We start from the raw sequence: 21,489 nt of genomic DNA, 5'->3' as shown, positions 1-21,489 counted from the left end.
CTCCCAGAATGCAGTGCAGTTCAGTGAAATTGCTGAATATTTTATCAGACGCATCATCTATCAATACTGATCCCATGTCTAATCTGATATACGTTACTGATTTATTCTCCAGCCATATTATGATGTACTGTTTTGAAACACAATGCCAACTCTAACAACTAATTGAAATACAAAACAATCTGTGAAATAAATGACTGACTTTTCTCACCTATTGCTATGTGTGCAGACAGAACTGCCTGATTCATGGTGAGCGCCCAGATGTGAAGGTTGTGAACTGCTTTGACTCCGTCTACAGCTAACAAACGGTCTCGCACCTCACTGTACCTCACCCCCGATGGCGTACCTGCGACACAGTTGGAAAAAACAACAAAAGCAAAACTGAGAGAAAATGAGCTAAATCTATGATAATATATACTAAAAGAATAGTCATGGCCTTACCCTCCATTAGAACAAGAAGGATGTCCCTCATGATGGTGAAGGTGGTGCATAGGACCAGAATGGAGAACAAGAAGGTGCAGATCGGATCTGCGATTTTATATTCTGGCTGGAAGTAAAAATCATTAAAAAAAAAAAAATCAAAAAGCATAACTTAATACATAGCTATGTAATGAAAAACTACATTTTATTTTATTTAATGAATAAATTAGATCTCTCTTTTAAGCAGAAAAGCAAATCATCTGGGTGAAATCCTTAAAAGGGCAGCTGCAATGAAAACAAATCTTTTGTTTTGGACTGGAGACCATTCCCAAAGCAGGAAGTGGATCATGGGGCTACTGTGGCTGTTGCTCAGCAGGTTATTGCTAGGCAACCAAAGGACGTGCGAGTTGCTAGGTAACTCACAGGCTAGAATCTGAAACTAGCGGAAGAAATGACTCATGGACTTTTACCAAACGCAAAAGAGAAATCCGACAAACGCTAAAACCTGACGCTACTCCACTTTTGTTTACATTTTGCAAAGGAGGAAGTTGCGCTCAGTGTCTTCTTCGGTGGTTTTTGTGCTGTTTCACCACAGGCGAACAGTGCAGCGTGAAAGCGAATCACCAGCAGAAAATGTAAAATAATGTTGGTTCCCAATCGAACTGAGTCTGCCGGACTATCAGGTGTGAAAACGCTCTAAAACACACAAGATTATCATTGAGTTTAAATAAAAGCTTTATGAAAACTATTAAGAATGACCATTTAAGTAATTTTCAAAGATATAGTAGTTTCACAATAACCACTTTTAATTAATAAAATAACACTTGAGATGAGGGAAAACTTGCATATTTCTATTTTAAATCTCCATTTGCAGTTTCTACCACAGAAAAAACTCTTTAAAGCAGAGTTTGAGTTTGAGCCCAAATGCAGAATAAGATACCTTGAAGAAGATGATGATGGCACTGACGAGCACGCTAACACTTTGGAGAAGGTCTCCCATCACATGCACAAAAGCTGCTCGCACACTTGCATTCGCCTGCTGAGCCCTCTTTCCTAACACATATGAAAATAACAAACATCCACATCATATTACGACATTTTAGTGTCTCAGCTATGTTGCTGTTTTTCAATCGTACCGTTGCCCGCATGGTTTTCTTCCATGTCTATGCAGTCGTTTGAATAGATGTTGTTTGGGCTCTGAGTCTTTTCTTTTCCTCTCTTGGGACTGTGACTGTGTCCGTGTGAGGCGAGTCCACCGTGACTGTGGCCATGACCCGACTGGTGAAGGGTTAAAGCCATTCTGTTGGGAAATAAGGACCAATTTCAATCAGCGCTATAAGAAATTCTGTTCTTCAACCTGTTAAAGAACAATTATTGAATACTTTAGCATAAACAACAACATTCCTCCATTTTACTCACATAATGTTGGCCACCACTGCACAACCTGAGGTAATGAGCATCACATGGCCCTCGATCTCATAGTCATCATGGACGATGCGCTCCACAGCGAGATAAACCAGCACTCCTGTGACGATCCAGATGGTGAAAACTGACAGCAGAGCACCCAAGATTTCTGCATGGACAACGAAACAACGTCGCAAAGAAATCAGGAGAGAATTCACCAGAAAACATAATCAAACATCGACCAAATGGCTAAGGGGCAAGAAGTTGACCTTCTTTTACCAGGTAGTTGCTTCTATCCTAACCTAAACTACAGTTTCTGAGAAATGTTTTATCATGAAAGTGCATCAATTCTCTTTTTACCCATGGAACATTAATTTGGCTGGTAGTGATTTAAAATTCAGCCTAAAACTGGATCTGGAGATGCTGCTACTAAAATGAAATTGGTGCAGGATGAAAAAGATGCCAACTTGAAATTGGGGCAAGATGAAAAAGATGCTAGCTTGTTATTATCAGTTAGTTTATAACCATGAAGTTAATTAACTACATGCAACTGTTGTGGAAATTTTTCTTTTACAGAGTGAGGAAAAACGGTTTCAAAACCCAAAGAACCAGAGAAAGAATATATTCTTGTAGATGCTAACTTGTTATTATCAGCTAGCTAGTTTATAACCATGAAGTTAATTGACTACGTGCAACCAACAAGCAAACTTTCCATCCACCCTCTTAAGATATTTAGGGCCATTTAAAAAAAATAAAAAAAAACATTTATACACCTGGAATAAAAGTAAACTCCATACAGAAAGAGCTTGAGGGATTCATAACCAGAGCCTTATTAATGCAGCACAAGTGTATTAACAACTGCATCCATTAAAGAAGCTAGCATGTAGCAAATTAGTAATCCATCTCGATTTTTAGTTAACAAGGATCTGACCAGAAAAAACAACAAAAAAGGAAAAAACAAAGATTCGTGGCATCGTTCCAGTAGCAGTATCTGGTCATCTCACAGTCCTGTGTGTCCCCAGGATACCTGCACAAAAGGCTTGACGTACAACTGCAATCACCCTGGTGCAAGTAAGCTAGCTAGGTAGATTGCTAGCCAGCAAAGTAGCTAGCATGTAGCAAATTAGTAATCCATCTTCCTACTTAGCAAGCAAGCTTACCAGGGGATTGTTCTCATTTTGGAGAAATAGAATGGGTAGAAAATGTTTATATAACATGTAGAAAATATGCAAGAGAAAAGAAATGGAAAGGCCAACTGGCATTTCAATAACAATGGTTAATATTCCAGGGAAGCCTCAATTACAATGTATAATCAATGCACTTAGTTAGCTGAGAGAATTGTATATATTTATATACTTGTTTATTCATTTATGTTTATTAAATAAAGGTATTGAAGATAGGGTAAGTTAAACCTCAATTCAGTTAGCTAGCTAGTAGAAACTGCTAGCTAGCAAAGTAGCTGCAGGCTAGCCAATTAATTCTGTAGTAGTCATGCAACCAGCAAGGTCTGTTGTTAGCAAGCGGATAATTAAATAAATGATAGTCACAAAATTGTGTTTTCATATTTACAACGAGTGTGTGTGTTGTATTGTTGTATTAATGATTTCAAACTAAATGTTGTTGGAAAGGAAACATAAATGCAACAGATGCTGTTGGACCCGTCCTATGACTCGGTACCTGCACGATACCAGCCGTAGCTGAGCCTTTGTGTGGCAGGTTTAGAGGAAAGCCAGAGGGAAAACAAGCTAATGACAAAGCTGGCTAGGTCAGTCAGAAGGTGAGCTGCGTCCGTCATGACCGCGAGGCTTCCTGCCAAATATCCTCCTGCAAAAAGGAAAAATTTAAACAATTACTAAGGGTCTGTCTACATTAGCATCAATATTTTGTAACTCTAATGCTTCCAGTTGCATTTGACCCCTTCTACATGTGGTAACTGGACATTTTGGAGTAAAAATAGTTGTTTTTTGAAGGATGCAGGAAAAGGAAAGAGAAAAGACAGGAGGTGGAGATGTAATGAAAAGTTGAATAAAGAAAATGAGAACAGAACAGAGTTAAAAAGAACAAAAGGACAAAAGCTAATGGTCAAAATTAACCAGTATTGTCAAAGAACACTGAGAAAGACTTAGGATGAAACTAATAAAGCAAGAAAAGGGATTTAAAAAAAAACAAACTTACCAGCAATCTCGCCTATCATGAAGAGCAGACAGATGATGGAAACAACGTACAACCTCCTGCTGGCAACTTTTTTCTCCGTCTCTCGGTCCTGCTGAGCGAAGCTGTTATCATGGCAATGCTTGAAAGTCCCATCTTTCTGCAGTTCTTCATGGTTTGGCACACTGTAATCAGAAAACTCTGCAATGTTACAGAAAGTTAGAAGGCTGAAATAAATTCATCCCCAAGAAACAGAGATGGGGACGATTTCATTAAAACGCTGGAAAAACTACAACCCCAAAAGTCCAGAGAGAGTCCAACTGGAGATGGAAATGATCTTCTGAACCCGCCGAACTATAAGATGGTGAACCTGCACCAACCTCTGCCACACTGATGAGGGAAACAAGGTTGGCTCCTCGTGCAAAATATATTTTTACACACATCAATGACTAGTTTGGTAAGTTGACAGGGAAAAATATTTATAATCAGCATTTCAGGACTACAGAACACGCTTAAAGGAGACATATTATGCTTCCTTAAACAGGTTAGGATGTTTTTACACAAAACAAATCATTTACAAACAAATAATTCTTAGATAATGAGGTTTTAGTTTGCTCAGTTCTGCCTATTCTGAGCTCCTTCCAGAAGGAGCTGTTTTAGGGGCTCCTGTCACTTTAAATCCAAATAATCTGCTGCTGGCCACGCCCCAACTCAACGTTTACTCACATGAAAATGGCCGCAAACAGATGTACAGCGATACAATGGTACATCTTTGAAAAGCATTAGCAGAGCCTCCTGCACAACCAACACTGCAGCAAGTGGTATATACTTTTACCTTTTTGTAAACTTTTTATACCTTTATTTTTCTCTTGCCTTTCTTTTGTTGTTTGTACTTCCTCTAACTCATGTAAAGCACTTTGAATCGCCTTGTTGCTGAAAATGTGCTATATTAATCAAATTACCTCACCTGAAGGTGTTTAAGCAAAGTATGTGTCAGAGGGTTACCAAATCTGGTTATTGCAACTTTATTTTTGAGAAATTTTAAAGAGTCGTTTGTATTCAGTATCCATATTTAGGCTTATTAAATTGACTTAATTACAGTTTTATGAGTTTGAGACAATTAAAATGACCAATTATGTAAAAAAATTAACTGTATCTCAACCTCAGCCCTTAAATCTGAATGATCATTTCCCCTAATCAAAAGTGATCGAATAAATCGGTTGATCAACAAGCTAATTTAGGATAATTAAATGCAGGTTTTCCCACAGATCCCACATCAGTCCGGTGAGGAAAACTTTAAGTCACAGAAGAACACAAAAAATATTAAAAACGAGTGAGAAATCGCCTCTTTTTCAGCTTTTCCTTTGTAGAAATCGATATTCAATACAAAAGTTCGCCTCACCTTCCCGGGAGGGAGTACGCTTTGCTGTGTTCTGCCAAAATGTGACGTCGCTCTGGATCCTTGCTTTTGAACATCACTGGAGGGAAATATCAAACACCAATTTCCAATGAACAAAAGAAAACCGTTCACAGATTCAGATCCGCTTTCCTCTGACTGAAGCTTTGCTGGTTCTCCACACGCCGATTGCGAATATTTGCACCCATCCTACATTATAATTAGTGCAAATAACCAACGCAGCCGTGTGCAAATTGCAACCCGTCTGAAGAGGGAGGTGGTCGGGGTGGGAAGAGGTGGCGGTTCGACGCTGGGAGGATGCAGAAGTTGAAAGCTCATTGCGACAAAAACAGCCAGGGGAAACACTTGTGCAACTAAGTTGCCTCTTTCTTAAAGTGGAGAAACTGGTGATTGCAGCACCCACCCAAACTCTGCCCGCTTCACGCAGCGCCCCGCAGCAGCAGCCGACACTGCGGGGTTACGCAACCCGCTGGAAGTGCCGTGTGCCGCGTATTCCTCGTGCGGAATCACATGGTTCATCCGTGGATCCCCAAACCGGAGTCAAATTTATTTCACATTAACTCTGCTGGTGGAAGTCATGGGTGTTGTTCTGTTAAAAAAAACAGCTTTCCTGGTGCGAAATGTTCGGATTTCAGCTGAGGTTTTCCTTGTTTTTGTTTGGGGGGTGCATCATTAATCACCAGAATTATAAATAATAAACAAAAATGTGAAATATAAACATGAAATGTAGTTAATTTCCTTTCTTTGCGATCATAACAAGATGAACAGAAATTTTAATTAGTTAAATCTGATTTTCAAACAAACATTTAAGTTTTGATCAGCTGTAGCTGAGACATTGACTGATTGACTGATTCAATCAATGTTTGATTCAATCATTGAATCAAACATTGATTGACTGATTGATTGACCCGGATGTTGAAACACACTCACCCAAAACTAAGCAACTAAACCTCCAAAGTACCATCAGGGGCCTTTGATGGTACTTTAATATAAATAATAATATTTATTAATATTAAATATTATTATTTAATATTACTTAAATAATAAGTAATTATTTATTATAGATAAATAATTACTTATTTATCTATTCTGACAATAGAACAGAATATAATAGAAATAGAAACTATTTCAACTATGTTCCCTCAGTCAAGTCAATTACTCAGATTTACACACTGAAAATAACATTTGATATGATGTTTCACCATGAATATTAAAATATTAAAATATTCAAAGTGCAAACAACAATCTTTATTCTTAAGACTGATAACAACTGATGCTTTCATTTTATATTTTCTTAATGTTTGGTTTGGTCACCTCTTATCTGAAACTCATTTGTTCCCGAAATTAACACAAGAGGGCGACAGTGAGTCATATGCTAAAGGAAACCTTTATGATTTAATATTTTCAAAGGAGATAGAATAGAAAATAAAATAAATGTTACTTATTGTCCCCTCAGTGAGGAAGTGTCTATTCAGCATAGACAAACTGAGGTAAAATATGAAAACATCAAAAATAAGAATAGAAGACAACGAGGAAAACTGGCAACATAAGGATAATAAATAGTTTTTAAAAATAGCATGATCAGACAAACAAATTTGCAGCTGAGTAGAATGATTTTAGAAATGCTTGATACAAATTTTTGAAATTAAGCTCGAGATTTCTGTGGGGGGGTTTTCTTGCAATTTTTCAACCTTTTGGAGCTCAGAATTATTTTTTTTCCTGGAAGATTTCTGAGATTAATCTAAAAATTTCAGAGGTTTTTGTTTCACAATCTTTAAACTTTTGGGGCTTAAAAATTCCCAGGATTTTTCCAGAAAAAGAGTTTTTTTCTTTCTTTCAGAACTCAGAAATGTCAAAACTTTCTCAAAATGTTTTCAGGTTTTTTTTCTTGCAAATGTTCAATTTGTAGAGCTCAGAGATTCACATTTGTTTTTAGAAACAAAAGTTGTTTTTCTCGTAAGGTTAAGAAAATTACAGGTTTTATTCTAGAAAATGTTTCACATTAATCTAAAAATATCTGAGTTGTTTTGAAGGCAATATAGTCCCACATTCAATGGCCCTAATACGTCATCGTACGTCACAAGTCCTCATCCGTTTTAAGCGCGACATTAACACCATGACACTTTCACACAATTAGTCTTTTTTTTTTTTTCTTTTTTTTTTACTTTATTTGAAAATTGGTTCAGTTGCTCTTGTATCTCTAACAGTGGAACTAGTGGAAGTCTAAAAATAGCTTCTGGCGCTTATTTCGGTTCGTCAGGTCTGATAAAGACGTCGTGTGTTTGGTTGCCAAAGCGTCCGGACCGCCGCTGGGTTGCCCCGGGCTGCGGAGAGCGACGACGGTGGCATGGGAACAGTTAGTCACACATGGCTGTTCTTCACATTTACCTCACAAAAACCAGAAAGCTAAAAGAAGAAGCCCTTCTTCTGTCCCCGAAGATACGCAAGCCCCGTCGTCATGGCAACCACCGACGTCCTCCGCTAATCGTCGCGGAACGAGCGGATCCGATAAAAACCGGACAAAATGCACCGACGTCAGTCACATTTCCCTGTTAGGTGACGACATTTAGCTTTTTCTTTTTGGCTAAAAAGAGTTGCAGGGATCACGTTTTGGAAGAGAGAAAGAGAGAGAGTGGAGAAAGAAGAGAGTGATTTCCTCATAAGCACCGTCCGGTGGAGACCGGCTGAGGATTTCACCGGACCGGACTGGTGTGATGGACGTGGTCCTGACCAGACTGCGGGATTTCTCCTGCAAGACTTCTACCTTTCATGATGGCGCAATTTGGGAGAACACACCCAAACTGCGCCACTTCTGCCCCCTGAGAGGGGCGCACTCGGCCGGAAGGGACGGCAGCCGGTGGGACATTGGGAGCGCACTGGCACGGCTGAGAGCGGAGCTGGTAAGCCCGGAGCTGCGGAGTAACTAGTTACATTTACTCAGTTAAATTTACTTCAATCGATCAGTTGAGTTTAACTGGGTAGCACGTTTCAGCAACAAGGACGTCCAAAGTGCTTTACGTCATAAATACATAAAAATACGCAGTCATCACCAACAACTGAAACATTATTTTGCCAAGTGTCCCCATTACACTTTAAAATGTTGGTTCGTGTTTCAAGTTACTTTTCAGAATAATGTACTTTTAGGAGGGTTTTTTTTTTACTACGCTGTACTTTTTACTTTACTTGAGCAACTTTATTATGAAGTATTGCTACTCTTACTTGAGTAAAATACCCGGATTTTCTATCCACTGAAAAAATAACAAATTTATTTAGTCAAAAATTCACCAGACACACACCTGCAATTTTTGTTAACATTAACATTTCATGAGTTTTTATTGAAAAAAACTGATTTGGAATTTTTTTTCTTTTGCCAGATTTTGTTAGTTTTTGTTACTTATATAAATTGTTGTGATTTTTGTCCTCTAAATACCAAAATTTCTACTTAACCTTATATTATGATCCGTCTGATGATGTAATTTTAAAATATTAAGTGACTGATCATTTCATCAGTTACCCAGTGCACAAGCAGACTTTTTAATATATATTTTTATACTCTTACTTGAGTAATTGTATTATGAAGCATCGCTACTCTCACTCTTACTGAAAAACATTAAGATCTGGTGAATGTTGGTGTCTGGTGAACCAAAGATTCACCAGACACGGACACACCTGCAGTTACAAAACTTATGAAACTTTAACACAAACTGCAGGTGTGTGTCTGTGTCTGGTGAATTTGTTTTTAAATCCCAATCCAGAAATTTCACTGAAGTGCGAGTACTTAATACTTTTACTCAAGTAAAAGTAAAGCATATAGTTAAAATACTCCTAAAAGGAATTTTTTCCAAGTTAGCCAAGTAAATGTGACTACAGTTGCCACCAAATTCTGCCATTAACAGAAGTTTAGACTTCAAATTTTGGCTCATTATGATGAAAAAAGACATTACATATGAGATAAATAAACCCTTTGTGATAGTTATAAGAGAAAAGCAAGATTATTTAGATCAAATTACATTAGCCTCTAAGGAAAAGAGAACAACTTTATCTCCGCAGCACATCTAAACCATAAATCCAGCTTAAATGCTAAGATCTTCATTTTCCACCCAAGTGAAAGAACTTTGGAACAAAGAAGCGTCTTGATTGAGTCTTTTTGCTCAGCAGCTGTTTCTCTCTCTCTCTCACACACACACACGCACACACGCACGCACGCACGCACGCACACACACACACACACACACACACACACACACAGTGACAGTGTCCAGTCTGAAAGGGACCAGCGTTTGGCATAATGAGTTGGAGCCCAGCAGGCCCCCGTCTCCAGTAGGAAAGTTCATGTTTCATCTGTGAGTCGTTGAGTTTCTGACAAAGGCAATAAGACCAGCATCTTTCAGCCGGAGCACGGACTCTCCGACTGGAGCCGTAATTAACACAGAAAAGAAATGCAGATCGGCCCGCCAGGGTTTTTTGTTCAAGACATTCCTGAATCCTTGAAAGCAAACTTGGATTTGGTGAAGCTCGGGAAATCGCATTTTACACTGGAAGTAATTAGATGAAGAAGTTAAATTTACATTTGAAAGGAGAGATGATTCAAATGCTGCAGTTTGCACAGAAAATCCATGACAAAAACCAAAAACATTTTCATCGAAGCTTGGTAAAAACCGTTTGTCCATGATGTACGTACTCCACCAGTTCAACGCTATGAAGCTTACCAGAAATAGCCTGCACCACAAACTATGGAGTTAAATTGGGGCCATAAAGTTTGTTCAAAAGAAAGAAAATTGAAACTGAAAAATAAATTAAACAAAAACACTATTTTGTCAAAAAAAAAGAAATATAAAATAGTTTGAAACTGAACAAGAAAGATTTGAAACTGAAAAATTATTTTGAAAGTGACAAAAAGTTTGCAACTGAAAAAAATTGAAACTGAAAATTGTCTAAAAACTGAACATTTTTTGAAAACCAAAAGATGTTTTGATATATAAAAATGTTTGAAACTTAAAAATTATTTTGAAACTAAAACGTTTTGAAACTAAAAAAATCTGGGACTAAAAAAGTAGTTTTGAACATTTTCTTCAGTTTTGCGACCTGTTTTCCAGTTTCAAAAATTTTTTTCAGTTTCAAATCTTTTTTTCAGATTGAATTTAATTTTCTTTTGGACCAACTGGCTCCAATTTAGCTCCACAGAAATCAACCATCGTCCACTGAAGAGAAAGTGCCTATCCGAACAAGATGGCTGCTAATGATATTTCAATAATTAGAGGCCAACATCAACTGAACGGCTTCGTTCACTTCCTCCGGTGTTATCGCTAAGACTACACGCATTTCTAAAACAACGCAAAAAAAAAAATCGACGTCATCGTTCTCGAGTTCTTCTCTTTGCTGATTGGCCAGGTTGAAATTCCACCGGAAGGAATCCAACTACACGTGAAAAATCCTCAATTTTATTTTATTAGAGCGGAATAGCGCAGGAAGGAAATGGTCAGTTTGATTGAGAAGAAGTCCAGTTCCCCCGTTTTTAATCCACAAGTCTGATCTAAATGTGTTTTATGTTCAGATGGAGATGCGTTCCCAGGACCAAGCGCTTATCCGGCAGCTGATGGAGCTTCATTCTGGCATCCAGGAGCTGAAGCTGGAGCTGTCCGAGGAGGAAGAGGAGGACACGGATGAAGAAGGCAGATACTGGGACTCTGAAAGCGACGGAGGAAGCAGAAACTTATTCTTCTGTCAGAAGATACATCAAACTTTTTATTCAGGTGAAAAAATGACCCACAGGAGAAGCTCTGTGCCTTAATTTTCTAAACATGTGCACAGTTAGCTTCCATTTTGTAAAAGTGACAGAGAACATTTAATCATGAAAGTCTTATCTGTGTCACATCCTAAACCAGCAAAGCAAAATAAAAGAGAAAAAGATAACTCTGGTCGGATGTTGCCATGTTTTTTGTGTGACTGTTGTGGCCTAAAATTACTGAGATTGTAGCACCTTGTTTCTGTAAACTGCTATTAAAATGATGACAGAAGAGACTGAATAAAGAGAATATATCTATAAAAGAGGGAAAGTGTGGATGAATTTAAAATCCTGTGATTCAGAAAGTTGGCTCAATAAAGCTGCTGGGACAAATACTTTAACTATTTATTGTTCCTCAACTTCACATTCATTATCATTTTACTGTTCAGAATCAGAAGAACCCTGCAGAAGTGCAAAGCGTCTTTTAGGCTGCGCTCACACTGCAGCCTGAAGCGAACCATTCAGATTCTTATTTATTTATTTATTTTTGCCTTAATGCGGCCTGTATCTGATCTTTTCATGACTGTCTGAACAACACAGGTTAGATGCTTTTCGAAGTGACCCAGGCCCCTCGGGTATCCGATACAAATGCGACCCAACGCCCAGTTCATCCGACCTGAACGTCACCGACACTCGACAAATGTCCCTGTTCAGCGGGAAGAAAAACAACAACCATGACGGACTGTAATGAGGATTAGGTTAATATGCTGCTCCGNCGCTAAGACTACACGCATTTCTAAAACAACGCAAAAAAAAAAATCGACGTCATCGTTCTCGAGTTCTTCTCTTTGCTGATTGGCCAGGTTGAAATTCCACCGGAAGGAATCCAACTACACGTGAAAAATCCTCAATTTTATTTTATTAGAGCGGAATAGCGCAGGAAGGAAATGGTCAGTTTGATTGAGAAGAAGTCCAGTTCCCCCGTTTTTAATCCACAAGTCTGATCTAAATGTGTTTTATGTTCAGATGGAGATGCGTTCCCAGGACCAAGCGCTTATCCGGCAGCTGATGGAGCTTCATTCTGGCATCCAGGAGCTGAAGCAGGAGCTGTCCGAGGAGGAAGAGGAGGACACGGATGAAGAGGGCAGATACTGGGACTCTGAAAGCGACGGAGGAAGCAGAAACTTATTCTTCTGTCAGAAGATACATCAAACTTTTTATTCAGGTGAAAAAATGACCCACAGGAGAAGCTCTGTGCCTTAATTTTCTAAACATGTGCACAGTTAGCTTCCATTTTGTAAAAGTGACAGAGAACATTTAATCACGAAAGTCTTATCTGTATCACATCCTAAACCAGCAAAGCAAAATAAAAGAGAAAAAGATAACTCTGGTCGGATGTTGCCATGTTTTTTGTGTGACTGTTGTGGCCTAAAATTACTGAGATTGTAGCACCTTGTTTCTGTAAACTGCTATTAAAATGATGACAGAAGAGACTGAATAAAGAGAATATATCTATAAAAGAGGGAAAGTGTGGATGAATTTAATCTCCTGTGATTCAGAAAGTTGGCTCAATAAAGCTGCTGGGACAAATACTTTATTTATTGTTCCTCAACTTCACATTCATTATCATTTTACTGTTCAGAATCAGAAGAACCCTGCAGAAGTGCAAAGCGCCTTTTAGGCTGCGCTCACACTGCAGCCTGAAGCGAACCATTCAGATTTTTTTAATTTATTTTTACCTTAATGCGGCCTGTATCTGATCTTTTCATGACTGTCTGAACAACACAGGTTAGATGCTTTTCGAAGTGACCCAGGCCACTCGGGTATCCGATACAAATGCGACCCAACGCCCAGTTCATCCAACCTGAACGTCACCGACACTCGACAAATGTCCCTGTTCAGCGGGAAGAAAAACAACAACCATGACGGACTGTAATGAGGATTAGGTTAATATGCTGCTCCGGCTGGACAACAACTTTAAAATCGATACGCTCCGCCGTTAGCCTCCATGTTTACTTCCGCAAACACTGAGCTCTTCTTCTTCTTCTTCTTTTTATGGCGGTTGGCAGAACACTGAGAACGCTGACTATAGCGCCCTCTACTGCGCATGCGGGACACTTTCAGGTCGTTGCCCGTTCAGACTGCAGAACGCATACAGGTCGCATTTATTTGGAAATGTGAACGGCCACGGAAGAAATAAAAAATAAAAAATCCGATTTGACAAAAAATCGGAGCAGGGTCCCTTCAGGCTGCAGTGTGAACGCAGCCCTAGTTACTCTGTCTGCCTCCATTACTGTCCATGCAGCAGCTCGACTCTGTTCAAACGATGCATTCAGTGTTCCCTAGTTGTGTCGGATTCTTTACTTCTGGCTCCACGGATTCCCTTCGTCAGCTTTAAGTCCTTCCCAGACAAGAAGCAGCCTCGTGGGGTTCGCTCACGGCTGATCGTCCCCTTGCACCTCCAGCCCCCCAAAGCTCTCCCTCCGCAGTCTTTGGATCTCTGTGTTGAGCCCCAGCAGCGTCTGAGCCAGCTGCACGTCCTGCGAACGCATCTCCAGCTGCACGACAACAGGCAGAGGTCAGAGTGCATCCAGGCCCGGAGCAGGCACTGCTAGATGTGTTTGTAAGTGGCCAGTAAAGATTTATTAATGCATTCACTTAAATAAAACTGGAAGCACACATAATTAAACAAACAAAATGTGTTTTTAAACCTTTATTTAGCTGTGAAAAAACTTAATGCGACTAATGATCTATTTGGCAAGAGAAGTAAGGCATATTTAAATTAAAAAAAAAATCTTTAATAAATGAATATTTTACTTGGAATTTTGATTAAACAATTAGTAAAAAAAAAAGTTATTTATTTTGTTTAATTAAATAATACTTGAGCACATAAATGTAACCTTAAAGATTTTATTTATGCATCCCTCTGCAGTCCAGAGGGCCAGATGAAGAGCTGTGGCGAGCCAGAATTGGCCCCTGGGCCTTGAGTTTGACATCTTTTATACTTTTGCAGAAGTGGATTAAATGTAAGCATCAGCCCATCACCGATTTCAGAATTAAGGAAATTAGTGCTAAGAAAGATTAACAAACTTAATTGGATCACATTTAGCAAATTAACTCTTTTCTGTTCAAACTGGAATTCAGAAATACTTTATTGATCCCAAAGGGGAATTTTAAGCTCCATTCTGTTTTCCATGCTGAAAGGAAGCGTTAAGTCTCACCAGTTCGGACCGGAGCCAGGTCAGAGCTCCATCTATCTGCGCCCGCCGCAGCTCCTCGTTGGCCTGCTGGCTCCTCCCGATGCCGCCGCCGGCCTCCCTCTGACCCGCTCTGGACTCGGCGGTCACCCTGAAGGCGTGGATCAGTTTGTTCTTGACGTTCTCCAGGACCATGGTGGACAACGTGTCCTCGCTGTGGCTGTCCCGCTCCATGCCTGGGTAACTTCTGCTAAACTTTCTGCAGCACAGTGAGACCTGCTCCTTCTCCTCCTGCTGGAGTTTGAGTGTCTCCCTCTGAAATGGCTTGTTTTGTCATTGTTACTATGGAGAAACACCCTTCTCCTCGCGCCTCCCTCCTCTTGGTAGCCCTAATAAGAATGGTGGAAGATCTTGAACAAAGACTATTGTTTCCTCCAGAAAGAGCTGAAAAGACCCCTCCAACCACTGCCACCCTCCTCCTTCCCAGCAGATCCAGCCCCCTTACAACCCCGATGTGAGAAATGTGCAGCGATAGAGCTCTCTTTCAGCTGAAAGGCCTGTGTGTAAACCTGCAGAAAATCAATCACTCCCCCCTTTCGCATCTCCCGGTAGACCTCTCTTTGCTGCGTCTTCCTAAATAAGACCTGCTCTTCAGATTATAGCGGACGGACAGGTTGAGCGAGCAGCAAACACAGCCTCAGTGTTGGCTGATTCAGAGCCACAAAGGCCGTCCTGCGGTGAAATATAACCAGGCCTTTTGTCCTGGAGTTAAATCCATTCCCCTCTGGGTCTGTGGGACGGTTTCTGGCAACAGTGAGCAGCTTTTTCCCGTCCTGACTCCTGCATAAAGAGGAGAAAGGCCTCCAGTGTGTCCGGCAGCAGAAAGAGAAACCAGAAGTAAAAAAGATGCTCAGTATCGTGTGAAAGATGCACTGCGAAACACTCTAAATATTACCAAGTATTATTTCACCTGCAGCTTGGGAAAACGTCTCGTCGTTTGTGGAAATAGTATTTTTAAATCAATATTACTTAAAACAAACTCCTTATCCTACTTGAGAAGTTACTAGTACATAGTTTTGTCTTATTTCAGCAAGACAAAGCTCGTTTTATTGACTTAGAACAAGTTCATACACTGTAAAAAAAACTAAATCTTACCAACTATTTTGGTCTGGTTTCTAGAGCAAATATCTTATTACACTTGAAATACGTAAAAACTAACTTACAAGTAACTTTTCAGTAAGATAAGGAACTTATTTTGACTAAATACATTATTAATATTGATTTAAAAAATACTAGTTACATTGGTAGATTTTTTCACTTACATTAAGGGGAAAATATCTTGTTACAAGTGAAATAATCTGCAAATAAAACAAGTTCTTGTTCATAAATATTAAGGATTATTGACTTAAAACAAGCTTGTATATTTTGCTAAAAAGTTACTTGTAAGTTATTTACTTCAAATTAGACAAAACTAAGATATTTGCACAATAAAATTAGACAAAATACTTTTTAGATTTTGTGTTTTTGCAGTTTATTTTTATTTTAAGTCAATAAAACAAACTTTGTCTTGAAATAAGACAAAACTAACTTTTCAGCAAAATATAGAGCCTCATTTTAAGTCAATTAGTCCTTAATATTTGTACAAAAGGTACCAGAGCCGCTGGCAGATCATTTCACTTATCACGAGACATTTTCCTCAAATCAAAAGTGAAATAATCTTCTGGTGGATCAACTACTTTTTTCATTGAAAGTAAGGAATTAGTAACTTAAAACAATCTCCCATTTCTTGCTGAAAAGTTACTTGTAAGTTAGTTTTGACTTTTTTCACAAGTATTAAGATATTTACAGTAGAAACCAGACAAAACTACTTGGTAAGACTTTGTGTTTTTACAGTGTGTTGCTTGTCAGGGCTCATAAGAAGTGAGTTATGGTTCTGTTTGTGTTGAGTTCTGTGAAGCGTGAGAAGATGGTGGAGGTCATCAGCTCTAAAGGTCAAGGCGGCGCGACGGCGCGTGACGACGATGACAGCAGCAAACCAGCCGCAAGCGACGCCGACTGAGCCTCGGATGGAGAGAAACGTTTCCTCTGCAGACGACTCAACGGGCCGCTGTCAGAGTCTCAGAGTCATCAAATGCATTTAAAAACTAAAGGCAAAGATAACCTGACTAATATTAATTAAAGGTTCTATATAATGATTTGATTAATCCATCAGCAGATCTGCTGTGCCTTTTGAAATGCTACATGTTTCCCCTGGTTATTCTTTGTGCTGTCTTATATACATTAACATTAACTCCTGTATAAACTTCATAAGTTTTATTTGGAAAAACGTTTGGCAAAGTTTCTCTTCTGATTAAAATGTGTTATTTTGTAGTTATTTTTTTTTACTTTTTAAAATAAAAAATACTAGAATGTCCACCTAACTTTAACACACATATACATTATCTATTGCTTAAATATATATCAAATATATAATATTTTTTATGTTTGGAAAAGTGTTTTTATGCTTATTTTCTGTTATTTTGTAGTTTAGGAATTTATTTTTTATATATTTTTTAAATAAAATATACAAGAATTTGCACCTAACTTTATATATTTGTTTGCTTAACATCATTTTTAAACATTAAAAAATTATGTGATCAGTTAATATTAATACACAAAAATTGGAACCACAGAATATTTACTTAAGACAATAATGTTTATTTATATTTACACATTAAACCAGCTGAGTGAAGACGCTCCATGAACATTCACTTCACATTTTTATCAGAGGTTTGCAAACTATTTGTGTCCACTTCACCGTGCAGAAAGATCCAATTTAATGGCATTTGAGGAAAAATAAATTAAGCAAATGGATTAAATGGCTTCAGTTCTTAGATTTAGATCATTTTTACAACAATCTTTCAGATTAGCTCAGCATAAGATGTAATAAAACCTGTTGCTGGTCATAAGCGTCATGTTTTATCTACTGAATTACATTGCTGCCCTCTAGTGGTGAACAACTTCCACTTCCATTTTATGATTAGTTTACCTTCAGTTGCATTTTTGAGTTTATACAGTAAATGTTATAGTTTGTAAAGAAAAATGCAGAAGGTGTTATTTTTTTAAACAGCCAATTGTTCCTTTTCCCACAATTTCTATGTTCATATTTCTATGCTTTGCTTTGGAACAGATTGTTTCTGGTTCCCAAATCTCTTTCATGCTAGAAAATAAAGTTAATATAAGTATTTAGAGTTTTAGTCACATTTTTTAAACAGAATTATTTAGCACACAAGTTTTTCTATGCAGTCGATTGTGTTGCAGCAGCCTGAGGAACTGCAGGGCTCAATGTTCGGTCAGCTGAGTTTGTTCAGTGTCACATGGTCAACATATTGGCTCAAGAAAAGAAAAAAAATGAAAAAACTTTGATCAAACATGGAAATGGTACAAAACTCTGGATTTAGTCGTGTTTTTCTGCATGTTTTATGGAGCATCTGGATAGTTTTTCACATCAGAATGACACAAACAGAACAAGAAATGTGTTTTTGTTATCGCTAATGTAGTAATAATAATAATAAAATAATAATAATAATAATAAAATAATAATAATAATAATAATAATAATAATAATAATAATAATAATAATAATAATAATAATAATAATAATAATAATCTGTCTTGTCCAGCCAAATAAAATTTGCCACTTTATTTATAGCTGGAGTGACAAAAAAAAAGGTACTGACATCTGGTCTAGTCAAAGTCTGAACTTAAACCTGGTTGAGATGATGTGACATTCACATAAATAAATAAAAACTTCAAATGTGGCGGAAATAAAGAAATTCTGCAAAAAGAGTGGATCAAACTTCATCTACAGTGATGTCAGATATTTTTACCACACTGAAAAAAAAGAACGGAGCTCCATCTGAAAAAACAAAAATAGTCACATATAATTGAATTAAGTTCCTCAAACTTACTTTATTCACATTTGTTTCACATGGCAACTCAATAAACTTTGCATATTTAGGATGAACGTAACTTGACGACTCCATTTTTTAAAAGTTGGATTAACTGTTTTCTTTTTTCAGTGCGTGTTGCTGATATTTTCGGAGTAATTTGGGGGGCATGATGGCGATCAGCATCCCTCCCTGCATCCCCCTCACATCAGGACCGCTCCGCATGCTGAGGAGGCTTCAAACCGCGTTCCCGCTGCACAACACGAAGCGCCGCCATCTTGGCTGCTCCACCTCCAGGAGGAGAGGAGGGCTGAGACCCGCAGCGGCGACCGCACGGCGCCGCAGAAACACAGAAGGACATACGATCCCGCACGGTGAGTCATGAATGTTTAGTGCGAGCTGCTGGGATTTCTGAGTGACTTGTGACGCGCTCGCTTCGGGTTTTGTCCCTGCGGATCGTCACCTGTTGGGATGCAGCATCGACGGTTGGTGCAATTTCAATTTGTTACGGTTGAAACAGTTTTTTTTATTTTTTTATTTTTATTTTGTTTTATTTTTTAAAGACGCAAACGAAAAGTCCGCAGAAATCGCGTTTATCGACACGTTTGTTCCTTCATTAGAGATGAACAACGATCAGCCACAGCGGTTACATCATACTGCTGCAGGTGCATCGCACCTGACAGAGTATGGCAGGCGGTTTTAGTATATAATCACAACACACCTCAACCTCAAATGGCCTTTCTTGGTAAAACGAATGTGAAATTGCTCAATTATACGGATCTGAATTAACTAATGGTGAAGAAATGTGGAGTAACTGTATGTGGGGAAACTAAGCACATCATTGTTGGACTTACAGGATTTAAGAAAGAACATGCAGTAGTCATAGGTTCTGCTTTCAGTCAGTGGTGTTCAAAGTGTGGCTCGGGGGCCAGTTGTGGCTCTTGGAGTGATTCCGTCAGGGTCTGACCACCATTTTTTTTTTAGTTTATTTAGGGCAGGATGAAATCATCTGACCAAGGAAAATAGAGGAGAAGATGTATATCGAATCACATCCATGCTTGTTTTTTGCTTTTGAAGCAGGACCAAATTCATAAATTTTGATATAATTTCTAAAAATAAAAATATATATTATTAAAACTAATTTAAAAAATATATAGATATTTATAAATATTTTATAAAAAATATTCATTAAAAAATAAATGTTTTATTTATTTTATAAATAAAAGTCTTGTGTGCAACCTATTTAGAGATAATTCCTTATAATAAACCTTTTAATATTTGAATTTCTTTTGTATTTCTATTATTTAATTTTGCTTTGCATTGTTATGCATTTTAGTTGACATGGTACACTTTTCATGTTTCTTGTGTCATTTATGGTCTTGTTTTAATTTTGTTTTCAATGTAGAACAGTCTGCAACATTTGTTTAAAAATGAACTATACAGCTAAAGTATTATTGTTATTATTATTATTTGTGTGGGTTAAGGACCACAACTGAATATCTGAATATTTGAGGCTCTCTCGATAAATGCTCATAACTGTTTATATTTGAAAAGGGCAAATTTTCCACAAATAATTTGGAGTGAATGTGTGATCAGGTGACACTGTAGAGACTGAGGCATTCAGTCAAACATGTTCGTATTGCTCATGGTTTTTCTGTTTTGTTTCAGGCCCAGCGCCTCCCTCTGCTCTTCCCTTCCCTCTGTGCTGAGGCGGCGGCGCTGAGACGATGTTTTATGCCCACTTCGTTCTCAGCAAACGTGGGCCGCTGGCCAAGATCTGGCTGGCGGCCCACTGGGACAAGAAGCTGACCAAGGCTCATGTGTTTGAGTGCAACCTGGAGAGCAGCGTGGAGAGCATCATCTCACCAAAAGTGATTTATTTATTGCCTCTTAATTATGCCAATAATGAGCTTAAAGGAAGATTTTTGTCTGTTGTTTCAGATTTTCTATCAAATTGGGTCTCAACTCGAAGTTTTACTTTAAGATGAATGTTTTCTGTCAGTCAAGTCAGCAAATTCCTCCACAATGTCAGAGGCAGATGCTGCCCCCTGGTGGCGATATGGCTAAAAAATAAAATCTCTGATTTTTTTAATACCAGATCCGATTTTAATCCATTTTTTTTCTTGCTTATTGCTTTCTAAAAAAAAGAATGGCTGAAAATATCTTCAGAAAGTGGCTTTTATTTCAATCATCCCTTCTGTGAGTCGCAACACTGACTATTAGGGCTTGATTACGAGAATATAGTCATAAGGTAGCAGAATTTAAAATAGCACGTTAATAATCAATCTTTTTTGCTAATTTTTCATGTTGGGGTTCTCTTAAAATTACTTCATTCTCCTAATATTACTTTATTCTGGTAATATTAACATTATTATTGTATTATTTCAACTTTATTCCTGTATTACTACAAATTCTCATAATATTATAACTTTATTTTTGTAAAAATATAATAAAAAATGCAAATCTGACCCTAATATTTTGTCATAGAGTTGATGTGAATTCAAAGTCCAAATAAACAGAAGCTGTACGACACGCTTGTGAAACAAGATGGCCGCCATCGGTGTTCTGACATCATTCAGTTATTGATGGGAGAATTTTTTTTTTAAATTACATTTTCAAAAAACGAAAATCTGAAATCAATTTATCCCCCAGGTCTAGTTTGAGGTTGGTTTTGATAACTTTTTGAATGAAACGATTTGAAAACTGCTTCTTGTTTTTGCTAACGTGATGTTTGCCTGTTAATAAAAGGTTTTTGTATCTGTTATTTATTACTTTGGGGGTTTTTCTGTTTTTTTCTCAGGTGAAAATGGCTCTACGGACGTCGGGACACCTGCTGCTGGGCGTGGTGAGGATCTACCACAGAAAGGCAAAGTACCTGCTGGCCGACTGTAACGAGGCCTTCATCAAGATCAAGATGGCGTTCAGACCAGGTGCGCCGTCTTGTGTTACCATCGGTTTCCTCCTTAACTTCACAGCTTCAGGTGCTGCGTAACTTCGGCCGTCACATTTCAAAACTTTGGGTTTTTGGTTTGTAGGAGTCGTGGATCTTCCAGAGGAGAACAGAGAGGCGGCTTACAACGCGATCACGCTACCGGAGGAGTTTCACGACTTCGACCAGCCGCTACCGGACCTAGAGTGAGTCCGCCGGGTTCTAGGATAAGACCATCCATCCATCCATCCATCCCCCCATCCATCCATCCATCCATCCATCCATCCATCCATCCATCCATCCATCCATCCATCCATCCA

The 21,489-nt window shown here is 38.3% G+C and overlaps 3 protein-coding genes across 5 annotated transcripts in view; 1 reads left to right on the top strand and 2 right to left on the bottom strand.

The window, feature by feature from the left end:
* Nucleotides 1-143: 143 nt before the first annotated feature.
* LOC103154583 (zinc transporter 2) lies at nt 144-5,923 on the bottom strand. Its single transcript, XM_007575914.2, has 8 exons — nt 5,375-5,923; nt 3,997-4,157; nt 3,499-3,645; nt 1,837-1,990; nt 1,554-1,717; nt 1,358-1,470; nt 439-544; nt 144-343 (listed from the first exon to the last, which is right to left on the bottom strand). The coding sequence occupies exons 1-8, from the start codon at nt 5,446-5,448 to the stop codon at nt 159-161; spliced, it is 1,104 nt and encodes a 367-aa protein (XP_007575976.2). The 5' UTR covers nt 5,449-5,923; the 3' UTR covers nt 144-158.
* Nucleotides 5,924-13,314: 7,391 nt separating this feature from the next.
* On the bottom strand, nt 13,315-15,108 carry aard (alanine and arginine rich domain containing protein). The gene is made up of 2 exons (XM_007575904.2): nt 14,336-15,108; nt 13,315-13,672 (listed from the first exon to the last, which is right to left on the bottom strand). The coding sequence occupies exons 1-2, from the start codon at nt 14,543-14,545 to the stop codon at nt 13,550-13,552; spliced, it is 333 nt and encodes a 110-aa protein (XP_007575966.1). The 5' UTR covers nt 14,546-15,108; the 3' UTR covers nt 13,315-13,549.
* A 3,358-nt stretch (nt 15,109-18,466) lies between these two features.
* Nucleotides 18,467-21,489, top strand: part of rad21b (RAD21 cohesin complex component b) — an 8,871-nt gene continuing 5,848 nt past the window's right edge. Inside the window, exons 1-4 of one of the 3 annotated variants that reach the window (XM_016662825.1) lie at nt 18,467-18,614; nt 19,909-20,111; nt 21,041-21,170; nt 21,276-21,375. In XM_016662825.1, coding sequence (XP_016518311.1) covers nt 19,968-20,111; nt 21,041-21,170; nt 21,276-21,375 — 374 coding nt within the window. In that variant the 5' untranslated portion in view covers nt 18,467-18,614; nt 19,909-19,967. The other 2 variants (XM_016662826.1, XM_007575903.2) reach the window with 2 other exon arrangements.

The sequence above is a fragment of the Poecilia formosa genome, unplaced genomic scaffold, assembly GCF_000485575.1.
Source record: "Poecilia formosa unplaced genomic scaffold, Poecilia_formosa-5.1.2 Scaffold391, whole genome shotgun sequence".
Lineage (NCBI taxonomy): Eukaryota > Metazoa > Chordata > Actinopteri > Cyprinodontiformes > Poeciliidae > Poecilia > Poecilia formosa.
Note: the sequence above shows the minus strand (reverse complement) of the source record. Positions and strands in the feature narration are given on the sequence as shown.

Excerpts from the sequence above, each read along its gene's own strand:
- LOC103154583 (XM_007575914.2), bottom strand. The coding sequence starts at position 5,448 with ATGTTCAAAAGCAAGGATCCAGAGCGACGTCACATTTTGGCAGAACAC. Across the intron at positions 1,471-1,553 it reads AGAAAACCATGCGGGCAACG|GAAAGAGGGCTCAGCAGGCG; the intron begins GTACGATTGAAA and ends CATATGTGTTAG. Across the intron at positions 545-1,357 it reads CCATCATCATCTTCTTCAAG|CCAGAATATAAAATCGCAGA; the intron begins GTATCTTATTCT and ends TTTTACTTCCAG.
- aard (XM_007575904.2), bottom strand. The coding sequence starts at position 14,545 with ATGGAGCGGGACAGCCACAGCGAGGACACGTTGTCCACCATGGTCCTG. Across the intron at positions 13,673-14,335 it reads CCTGGCTCCGGTCCGAACTG|CTGGAGATGCGTTCGCAGGA; the intron begins GTGAGACTTAAC and ends GTTGTCGTGCAG.